This window comes from Trachypithecus francoisi, unplaced genomic scaffold (assembly GCF_009764315.1).
Source record: "Trachypithecus francoisi isolate TF-2019V2 unplaced genomic scaffold, Tfra_2.0 Lachesis_group0, whole genome shotgun sequence".
NCBI lineage: Eukaryota > Metazoa > Chordata > Mammalia > Primates > Cercopithecidae > Trachypithecus > Trachypithecus francoisi.
In genome coordinates, this window is record NW_022681453.1 from 194,010,609 (window position 1) to 194,022,713 (window position 12,105).

Here is a 12,105-nt window from a genome sequence, read left to right on the forward strand (position 1 = left end):
GGATCACTTGAGGTCAGGAGTTCGAGACCAGCCTGGCCAACTTGGTGACACCCCATCTCTACTAAAAATAAAAAATAAAAAATAAAATTAGCCAGGCATGGTGGCAAGCGCCTGTAGTCTCACCTACTAGGGAGGCCGAGGCACAAGAATCACTTGAACCCGGGAGCGGAGGTTGCAGTGAGCCGAGATCACGCCACTGCACTCCAGCCTGGGGGCTGAGCGAGACTCCACCTAAAAAACAAAAAATCCATATCCCAGAAAATATAAGCATTACTTCTGTCAATTAGAGAAAAAGAAGAGCACCTCCATTTTATGAATGATTGCCTCTTTGAAATACAACTTAAGAAGATACAATTATTTAAGTTCTAATTACATGTGAGAGAGGAGCTCCTGAGAGTCAGAGGAAAAGGGCAACAAATATTCCTCTGCCTTTTGCTAAGATGCCTATATAGGCAGTTTCTCATCATTAACAATGACCAAGAATTTGATAGGATCATCAATTTTAAATCTTGACCAGGAATTGCTTGAAACTATTTCATGCAGAAAACCTCTTTTTTTTTTTTTTTTGAGATGGAGTCTTGCTCTGTCACCCAGGCTGGAGTGCAGTGGCGCCATCTCAGCTCACTACAAGCTCCACCTCCCAGGCTCAGGTCATTCTCCCGTCTCAGCCTCCCGTAAAAGACCTTTTTTAAAAAGTTATGTTTATTGAAGCAAGCTCAACTCTATTTTTTAAAACATCTGGACCAGGCATAGTGACTCACTCGTGTAATCCCAGCACTTTGGGAGGCCAAGGTGGGCAGATCACCTTGAGGTCAGGAGTTAGAGACCAGCTTGGCCAACATGGTAAAACCCCTTCTCTACTAAAACTACAACAATTAGCTGGGCCTGGAAGCAGGTACCTGTAATTCCAGCTACTTGGAAAGCTGATGCAGGAGAATCGCTTGAACCCGGGAGGCAGAGGTTGCAGAGAGCTAAGATTGCACCACTGCATTCCAGCCTGGGTGACAGAGTAAGACTCTGTCTCAAAAAATAAAAAATAAATAAATAAAAATAAAACATCTGGAAGTGTTATACACATTCAATACACAATATCTTCCCTAACACTGTGTTTTCTAAAAATATAACTTCATTAAAAAGAAACTTAAAATTTTTTCACACAGATAGGTGCCCTTATCTTCCCATGAAGTTTTCTCTAGTGTTCCATACAAACATGACTATCATTTTCAATCTGTGCCATGAGATGAGAGGAGTTGGGAAACTACCCTGTTCTCACTGTCTAAAACCATTTGTTAAGTGTACAGCTCTAAGTTGAAAAACCAAATGTACAAAAAAAAAAAAACACTGGCCAGGCACAATGACTCACACCTGTAATTCCAGCACTTTGGGAAGCCAAGGCAGGACGATCACTTCAGCCCAGGAGTTTGAGACCAGCCTGGACAATATAGCAAGATCCCATCTCTACAAAAAAATTAAAAAATTAGCTGAGAATGGTGGTGAATGCCTGTGGTCCCAGCTACTCAGAAGGCTGAGGCAGGAGAATCACTTAAGCCCAGGAATTCGAGGCTGCAGTGAGCTATGATCACACTAACTGCCTGGGCAAAAGAGCAAGACGCCGTCTCAAAAATGACTGACAGACAGACAGACAGATAGCAAAAAGAGTCATACGGCCGGGCGCGGTGGCTCAAGCCTGTAATCCCAGCACTTTGGGAGGCCGAGACGGGCGGATCACGAGGTCAGGAGATCGAGACCATCCTGGCTAACACGGTGAAACCCCGTCTCTACTAAAAAAAATACAAAAACTAGCCGGGCGAGGTGGCGGGCGCCTGTAGTCCCAGCTCCTCGGGAGGCTGAAGCAGGAGAATGGCGTAAACCCAGGAGGCGGAGCTTGCAGTGAGCTGAGATCCGGCCACTGCACTCCAGTCCGGGCGACAGAGCAAGACTCTGCCTCAAAAAAAAAAGAGTCATACGTGTTCATAGAATTTATGTACCAAATCAACTTTAAAGCTGCATTCAGCAAAGTTAATAATCAAATAAATATTCCAAGTTCCTTATACCAACAGCAAGTTAGAATCCAAAAGTGTCATCAATGGAATCACTAAAATCTCTTAAATTCTAGGAAAATAAGCCACTCTTCAAACAAATTCTAATATCTAGTAGAATGGAGCATACATGACCCGCTCTGAAAAAGTCATGTGTGTTCACGTCTTATAAAAACATATGCGTTAAGGCCAAGCGCAGTGGCTCACACCTGTAATCCTAGCACTTGGGGAGGCCAAGGTGGGCCGATCACTTGAGGTCAGAAGTTCGAGACCAGCCTGGCCAACATGGTGAAACCCCATCTCTACTGAAAATATAAACGCTAGCCGAGTGTGGTGGTGGGCACCTGTAATCCCAGCTACTTGGGAGGCTGATGCATAAGAATCGCTTGAACCTGGGAGGCGGAGGTTGCAGTGAGCCAAGATCACGTACTCCAGCCTGGGCAACAGAGCAAGACTCCGTCTCAAGAAAGATATATATATATATATAGTGATAAAACAAAAGAATTTTAAACATAATACTCCTGAGGAAAGAGAATCACTTGAACCTGGAAGGTGGAGGTTGCAGTGAGCCAAGATTGTGCCACTGCACTCCAGCCTGGGAGAGAGAGCGAGACTCCATTTCACAAAAACAACAACAACAACAAACACATATGAGTTAAAGAGAAACCCAGGATATTCTCATTCTAAAAAGAATAAGAAGAGTTCTATCCATTTTTACAGATAAATAAATTACATGATAATCTAAATGATTTATTGTATTAAATGACTGGATAATCTGACTCCAACATATGTTTAATCTTTATTTGGCTAATAACACAAATGGTTTTATTATTTTCAAACGTTTATTTAAGCCCACAAAGTTCGTAAATGACACCTCTGAAATATCCAGACCTTTATCCTTACACAAACCGATATACCAAAGCCCAATTGTTATGAGCTCTGCTAGAGAATCTAATGCAGGTCACACTATTTATTATGTTTCAGAAAGCAGTTTTCCTTAATCATCCTTTATACTGGAATGCTATGCAATTAGAATTCCAGAGAATGCTACAAAAAAAAAAGCATTTTATATAACTAGGCTTTTCCTGCATTCTAACAAATGGCTCTGGGAACAAATTTAAATCTTATAATAAATTTTTAATAATGAAAAGTCATCTAGTAAATCCCCTTCATTTTATAGAGCAAGAATGTAAATCTTATTTTTTTTTTTTTTTTTTTTGAGACATGGTCTCACTGTGTCTCAGGCTGCAGTACAGTGGTACGATCATAGCTCACTGTGACCCCAACTTCCCAGGCTCAAGTGATCCTCACACCTCACGCTCCTGAGTAGCTGGGACTACAGACGTGAGCCACCACACCCAGCTAATTTTTCTATTTCTTGTAGACACCAAGTTTCACCATGTTGCCCAGGTTGGTCTCTAATGGGGCTCAAGCAATCAAACCACCTCAGCCTCCCAAAGTGCTGGGATTACAGGTATGAGCCACCACGCTCAGCCTACAGAGGAGGAATGTGAATCTCAGAAAAATTAAATGACTTCCCTAAAATGAGAATATGTAACTACCGGGAGTATAACAGTGAACAAGGTTAAGTGCTATCCCTGGCCATAGTCTAACTAAAGTGAAGTATAACAGGGCTATGATGAGGAAAGAACTTTTGCCACAAATACAGGAATTCTAGTTCAAGTGACACAAGTCATTCCTACTGAAAAAAATTTAAAGTATTGGTTACAAAAAAACAAAAAGGCCAGATAGAATAGATGGTATATTAACTACAAAAAGAAGAAAATTAAAAGAAAGTAAACCAAGGACTCACAATTTCATGTTTATATCTATGAAAAGGAAAATTTCTGAGATGCTGTCAAAAAGAATAAGAGAATAAAATACACAGTGGACTTCTGGGTATAGTGTCAGACAAAAAGTTCATCTTGTATAGAAACATGTATGTAAACACAAACAAGCTGACCAACATGCAGCCTCTAGACCTCCAGGCAGACGGATAAAGAGTGATTTTTTCTTAGTATACAAATTATCTTTTTAAAGCAACGAGTTTTATAGTCAACAGAGAGTATGAGGTTTCTCAAGTATAAGGAATAGCAAAAAAAAAAAAAAAAAAAGAGGGAGGAAGGAAGCGAGGAAGGGAGGCGGAGGAAGGGAGGAAGGAAGAAGAGAGAAAGAAAAGTGAGAAAAGTGAGAAAAGTGGAATCTGCATAGGTTTCAGGAGTGTAGGTGCACATTAAGATTAAGAGCACTGGTATTAAAAAGACCAATCTCGGCTGGGTGCAATGGCTGACGCCTGTAATCCCAGCACTTTGGGAGGCCAAGGCAGGCGTATCACAAGGTCAAGAGATCGAGACCATCCTGGCCAACATGTTGAAACCCCAACTCTACTAAAAATACAAAAAATTAGCTGGGCATGGTGGCGGGCGCCTGTAGTCCCAGCTACTCCAGAGGCTGAGGCAGAAGAATCCCTTGAACCCAGGAGGCAGAGGTTGCAGTGAGCCGAGACTGCGCCGCTGCACTCCAGCCTGTCAACAGAGCGAGACTCCGTCTCAAAACAAAACAAACAAAACAAAACAAAACAAAGACCAATCTCTATTCCTCCAAAGGAAACAATACATATACACCTTGCCTCAAGGCCAGGTCAGTGGCTCACACCTGTAATCCCAGTACTTTGGAAGGCCAAGGCGGGTGGATCACTTTAGGCCAGGAGTTTGAGACTAGCCTGGCCAACATGCCAAAACCCCATCTCTACTAAAAGTACAAAAATTAGCCAGGCACAGTGGTGCATGCTCCCAGCAACTTGGGAGGCTGAAGCACGAGAATCACCTGAACCCGGGAGGCGGAGGCTGCGTTGAGCCGAGATCGCCTGGGAGACACAGCCAGACTCTGTCTCAAAAAAAAAAAAAGTTATTTGCCAAAAGTTTATCTTAATCATAACTTTTCACATATAAAACCGTAACAAAGAGCAAGGTATTATTATATAAAGAAATAGCATAAGATTTACTGCTTTAAGGAGAGGAATATTTCAAAGGATAATAAATTATAGAGAAAACATTTAGTCTATTATGTCAATTTAAAGTCACTCACTTATATCAAAAAGAAAAAAAAAACTTTCTTACTAAATTACATTTGGTTTAAAGAGAAGTCAAATATACCAAACACTGCCATCTAAATTCAACAGAAGGCAAAAAGAAAACGACTATGTGGTCAAATTAGTGTCAAATACTAGAGCTAAAACCATAAAACTCTTAGAAGAAAACGTAAGGGTAAATCTTTATGACCTTGAATTTGGCAATGAATTCCCTTACACATAACACCAAAAACACACACAACAAAAGACAAAATAGAGAAACTGAACTTCAGACTTCATCAAAACTAAAAACTTTTGTGTGTCAAAGGATATTTTCATGAAAGTAAAAAAGAAAACCTACAAAATGAGAGGAAATATGTGTATAACATATACTGATAAGGGCTTAATATCCAAACTATATAAAACAAGTATAAGTCAACAACAACAACAACAACAACAAAGCCCAATTAAATAACTGACAAAGGGACTGGGTGCAGTGGCTCACACCTGTAATCCCAGTGCTTTGGAGGCTGAGGCGGGAGGATGGCTTGAGCCCAGGAGTTGAGGACTAGCCTGGGCAAAAGAACAAGACCTCATCTCTACCAAAAAAAAAAAAATTAGCCTGGCATGGTGGCACACATCTGTAGTCCTAGCTAACTGGGAGGCTACAGCAGGAGGATCACTTAAGCCTAGGAGTTCCAGGCTGTAGTGAGGTATGACTGTGCCACTGTACTCCAGTCTGGGTGACGGAGTGAGACCCTATCTCTAAATAAATAAAGGACTTCAATAAACAACAATGCTAACAATGACAGAAGATACACAAGAAACCAGTAAGCACATAAAAGATACTCAACTGCATGAGGGAAATGCAAATCAAAACTACAATGAGATACCACTTCACACCTACTAGGATGGTTATAATTTTTTTTAAAAACATTGAAAATAACAAGTGATGATAACAATGCAGAGAACGTGGAACACTCACACACTACTGGTGGAAATGCAAAATGGTACAGTCTCTGTAGAAAACAGTTTGGCAGTTTCTCAAAAAGTTAAACATAGAATTACCATATGACCCAGTAATTCTACACCTAGGTACATGCCCAAAAGAACTGAAAACAGTCACTCAAGCAGATACTTGTACATGTCAATATGGGTATAGCTAAAATTTGAACTGTAATTAAAATAAACATTGTCATATTACTTCATCCTAAATATGCTAACCAACAAAAAAATTAAGAAAATCAAATTAAGAACCAAAAACAAGCAGATTTTATGAAGATTATAAGTATTGATATTCTTAGTACAGACAGCGGCCAATAAATTTTAAAGCACTGATTAAATAATTATACAACAGCCATATCAGTTAAGCTTTTTTAAAAATATAAGAAACATACAGCTTATAAGCTGTGATTTTTGCAGTAAACTTTCATAAACTTTGTAAAGGAATTTTGTACATTCCCAAAGTAATATATATCCCTCATTCTTGAAGGACAAATGCCCACAAATCTTAAATGCACACATAAATAGCTCAAAGAATATAGCACTCTTTAATATTGGTAATTGTTTAGATAAAGGGGATATATTGGTAAGTATCTAAAAAGAAATAGCTACATTTAAAATGACTTTTGCTTCTTTATTCTTAAATACATGCTTAAAAATTTTTAAAACCACAACTTAAAGGGAAAAAAATTTAACTTTTGGGGGTATGTCCTTCAATGATATTAAGTTCACTATATTAGAATGGAAAATAATACTTATTCTCTTCTTTCACACGCACATGCGCGCACACACACTCAAACACAAATACACACACAGTGTACATTTTAGATTCACCCAACTAAAAAGCTGATGACGAATCAAAGCCATGTGATTCACTTTTAGTCATTTCATAAAATATTGCAACTCAAGAAAAATACTAAAATGTTAATACGGTCATAGTTAACTCCTACTTACTGACACTTACTGTGTGAAAATTGATCATTTCTTGAAGACTGTCGGAAAACTTGGTCAAACTTGTCTATGAGAAAGAAATCAAAAGAAAACCAAATCATTTAAGAGCCATTTAAATAGGTCACAAAAATGTGACCTCAGTATTTCTGACAGATCAAGTTACACTGTAAACGGTAACATTTATTTCCAGGGACAATCTCACTACCTCATAGGCACACTCTGCAGAGGTCAAATCTACATGTGGTAACAAATAAAACCCTAAAAATGTGAAAGAATTAGTACTGCCCCTTCAATGGTATTACACTACCAATAGAAATGGCAAATATAAACCTAAGGTAAAACTGTTTTGAGTGTATCAAGATGACCCACGTAGGCATCTAGGATCAAATAATCATCAAACTACAATCATTTCTTCACCAGTTATTATTTCTCATGAAAGAAATATAACACCATACAGTATACCAAGGGATCTAAGGTAACCCAGCATAAGCTGGCTAACCAGTATCTATACAGCCCCCCATACATAGAGTTAGACACTACACTCAGGTTAATGCCTCTGCGTGCCCCTATAAGCAGCTACTAGTAGGCACGATCTTGATCTTCCTGCTCAGGCCCTCTGACAGGTGCTTCAGCTCACCTAGCAGCAAGTAAACTTAGTAAATTAAACAAAATAATAAGAAACTAGGTGAGAAGAGCCATGCTAGATAATGCGCAATGCAAATAAACCATCAACTTCTATCTTGGAAAACAGAATTATACAAGACAGCACCAAGGCGTGATCACTTTTCTACTTCTAAGTATCACCATAACTATAAATAAGGTAGATGAATGCACAATTCTTTAATGTCTTATTGCTTTTTTTTTTTATTTTTAACTGTAATTTCAGTAATACTAACCTCAACTACAGCATCGTTACTAGAATACTGAGCCAGGTCTCGAATCCCATTCATGAACTGTTTATTTGCAACACAAAAGGCTTTTCCAGTATCAATCATTGCAATACAAAGCTTCACAAGCTGAAAAAGAAAAAAATATTCATCAGGTTGAAGATAATTTTACAAATTACTTAGCTGAACAAGTGCTGGCAGTAACTATATGAGGTGACCTAGTTAAGTTCAATTTGTTTCATCAGTAAACTCAAAACAGACTAATTGAAAAGTATTCTTTTTTCCTTTGGCTTATAAAGTAAATCCATAGCAGAGCTGTACCAAAGAAGCTGACCTTTTAGGATCCAGAGATTGTGTGATAACAATAACAAAAGTATGTTGGAGGAAAGGTAAGTAAACTAGCATGATAGCTTACTGATCATTTCAATGTTAGGCTATCAAAGCAGATGTCTAAAGCGACTGATTAACCATGTACTCAAAAAAAATTGTCTCCAATACTCATTGTTCCAGGCATTGTCTACGCCTTCGCACTGGGCTCTTCTCTTTCTTTCATCTTTCTCTTTCTCTCTCCCTTCCTTCTTTTCATTCCCTTTATCCCTCCATCTCCCTGTTCTTCCATTCCTTCCTTCCTTCTTTCTCTCCTTTCAGGCACAGAACTGTTTTTTTAACCAAAATCTTGGGTAAATGTCAAATATTAAAAAACAGATGAAAGTGAAACTGTTCTAGACAAAGGAGAGAAAAGTACTGAGGGGATGGAAAGGGGGGTCACCAAGAAGAGGATAAAGAGCCAAGAAAAACTTTAGAAAACTCCTGAAGGATCTCAAGAGTATAAATTAAAACTGCTGCCCTAAGACCTACGGGAATAGAAATTGAAAGCATAATCTCTGCTCTCAAAAACTCTAATTCTATAATTCTAACAAGTAGATCAATTCTATAGAGCACAAACACAACTACTATGACAAAACTATGCATGAAAGAAAAAAGGAAGACCATCTAACCAGGGCTGTGGGGACCAGGGCAAGATTCCTAGAAAAGGCACAGAAGATATTGCTATACTCTTATGGGCTTTTGATTTATCAGTGTGCATCCAAGAGGGGAGGTATATAATATGTAGCATTTCCCAAAAAGAATTCGTGTGAGAGGAAGCATTATTATATGACCAACGTTCGACAAAACCCACTGTGAGAACTGCTGGCACCGATGTCTTTTAAATCGTTTGCTATTTATAATATAAAATAAAATATCTTGCCAGAAAAATTCTAAAGTTCATATGGAGTAACCGCTATGCAAGAAGAGCAAAAAAAAAATATTTGAAGAAGAGTAATAAGGTAAGAACATTAGTACTATATGATATTAAAATATATTATAAAAGGAAAGTGAATAAAAGTCTGGTAGTAAATGCAAATAGACAAACTGATAATGTAAGAGAATACACAGTCAAAAAAAAACAGATACAAATATGCCATATTTGATTAAAGTAATATTCCAGCCAGTGGGGGAAAAGTTATCTGATAAATGATATTAGGGACACTGGATAGTCAACTGAAGATGATAAAATAAGAAATTAAATTGTATTACAGACTCCCAAGTTAATTACAGATAAAGATTTAAACATAAAAACAAAATCAGAAATCAAAGAGGAAACAGGTTTTCCTTTTTTTTCAATAATCTCAAAGTGGGAAGTCTGAGAAGGATGCAAAGCTCAAATACTATGCAAAAAAAAAAAAAAAACCTGATCGATCCAATTATATAAGACATTCCTATAAGGAAAAAACAGACACAGTCAAAAGAAACAATATAGGAAAACAATATTAAGATAAATCACAAAGGACAAATTTCCCTAAGAAAGGGTATATAAATTATTTTGAAAATCCAACTATTCACTAGAAAAAATGGGTGACATACATGCAGAGATAATTATCCCCCCCAAAAAAAGAAATACATGTGTCTTAAATGCATGAAAAGATATTCATTCTCACTCATAATAAAAGAAACAGAAATTACTTTTTTTTTTTTTACTAACGGCAAAGATCAAAAAGTTTGATAACATGCTGTTTTAAAGAGGGTAGGTATGGGGAAATAGTCACTCTCACGCACCCTTGTTGGTAGGAGTGTAAATTGGTACAATATCTACAGAAGGCAGTTTAGCAAGAGCTATCAAAATTTAAAACATACATACCTTCTAACTTCACAATTTCACTTTTTAAAATGTCTTATACAACTATATTTTACTGATAGCCATATGACACATGTAAAGTCATTCACTGCAGTCACAGTAAAATATTGGTAGCAAGCTAAGTGTCCGTCAGTGGACAGCCAAATAAATTACGATATATCCCTTCAAGGTAATACAATTCAACCATTTTTTTAAAATGAGACAGCTCTATAATAACAAATAACATCCATGATATATTAAGAGAAAAATCAGAATGTAGAACAGTGCTAAAATTTTTGTTGAAATGGGGAGAGTCATTTGTACTGAAGAGTACAAACACTTTTATATGCGTAGAAAATTTTGTGAAAAGGCCAGGCACAGTGGTTCACACCTGTAATCTCAGAACTCTGGGAGGCCGAGGTGGGCAGATCACTCAAGGTCAGGAGTTCAATATCAGCCTGGCCAACATGGCAAAACCCCATCTCTATTAAAAATACAAAAATTAGCCAGGCATGGTGGTGTGCACCTGTAGTCCCAGCTAGGCGGGAGTCTGAGGCAGGAGAATTGCCTGAACCCGGGAGGTGGAGTGAGCTGAGATCATGCCACTGTACTCCAGTCTCGGTGACAGAGCAAGGCTGTCTCAAAAAAAAAAAAGAGAATTGTGCAAGGGCACAAGAGAAACTAGTTCAGTGCATTCCTCTAGGAAAGAGATAAGAAAATGACTGATTTTCACTGGGTACACACTTTTTTACCTTCAAACTGTGTACTACATAGGTCATATTATGCAACAAATTAAATTAAAAAATAATTAAAAGTTTCCATAAAAACAAAGAGAGACAGGTTAATAGTAAAACATATGGTAAAAAACATAAGGTTCGCAGCTAAGTCTGCTTAGGTTCAACCTACTGTTAAACATCTAAGTGAGCCTGAGTGACCTTAACCTCAACAAACTTCCATTTCTTCTTCTGTATCATACGTAACAATGGTACCAAACCATATATGGTTACTAAAAAAAAAAGAGTAAGATAATGCACATAAAGATTCTTAGCACAGGCCAGTGGCTCATGCCTGTAAGCCCAACACTTTGGGAGGCCAAGATGGGAGGATCTCTCGAGGCCAGGCATTTGAGACCAGCCTGGTCAACATGGCGAGACCCTATCTCTGTCTTTAAAAAAAAAAAAAAAAAGATTCTTAGCAAAAACTGTTACTGGCACATGGTAATTATTCAATAGAGATTTGTGCTTCCTTGTCAGAGGGGGAGGTTTTCTTATTGTTGCTTGCTTTTGTTTTGTTTTACTAAGAAACAAACTTATTTTAAAAATAAATAAATAAATAAATAAATAAACTTTATCAATTCAAGATAGAGGTGGCAGAGAAGGGAAAGGAGAAAGATGCTAAAGCAAAGTCCTGAGGAGGTAGGGGGCTTGCAAATGCATAGAAAAAGGGATACTTTTATCATTCAAAGAAGCAGAAAAACTAAAATGGTAAGAACAGATCCTGTTAAACTTCTAGATTAGGAGCAAGAAATAAAGGCATTTCCCACCAAGCAGAAGAAGAGACAAGGTCATCTGCAAAGAATGAAGAACAATGTGGCAAATCTTGAGGTCTTGAAGAGCCACTAACAGTAACAAGAAAGGAACCTGACTGGGTTTGGGGGAAACTGCTTTATATCAAGAACTCCAGGAATTACGTGTAGCACCATCAGTTGGCTTCACCAAACAGTTGTGTAACTTCCCCTGTAGGGTTTTGTAGGCCAGATATGGGACAAATAATATAGACGGTTAGACTTAAAATAGTGGAGAATTCTGCAGAGTAGGTGTTACGGAAGGGATATGAAAGTCTCTGAAGAGAAATAATGATGTAATAAAATTAAGAGTACTCTGAAAGGGATCATAGCAGCATTATTCACAACAGCCAAAAAAGAGAAACAACTCAAATGTCCATCAACTGATGAATGGAGAAACAAAATGAGGTACATCCATGCAATGATGCATTATCCGG

General features: G+C 37.9%; 1 protein-coding gene across 2 annotated transcripts in view; it reads right to left on the bottom strand.

Annotated features, from left to right (window-relative positions):
* Nucleotides 1-12,105, bottom strand: part of ACAP2 (ArfGAP with coiled-coil, ankyrin repeat and PH domains 2) — a 177,858-nt gene that overhangs the window by 98,848 nt on the left and 66,905 nt on the right. For both annotated transcript variants that reach the window (XM_033213108.1, XM_033213109.1), the window contains exons 3-4: nucleotides 7,959-8,078; nucleotides 7,076-7,129 (exon numbers count right to left, since the gene is read on the bottom strand). In XM_033213108.1, coding sequence (XP_033068999.1) covers nucleotides 7,076-7,129; nucleotides 7,959-8,078 — 174 coding nt within the window. The remainder of the gene's footprint in view (nucleotides 1-7,075; nucleotides 7,130-7,958; nucleotides 8,079-12,105) is intronic.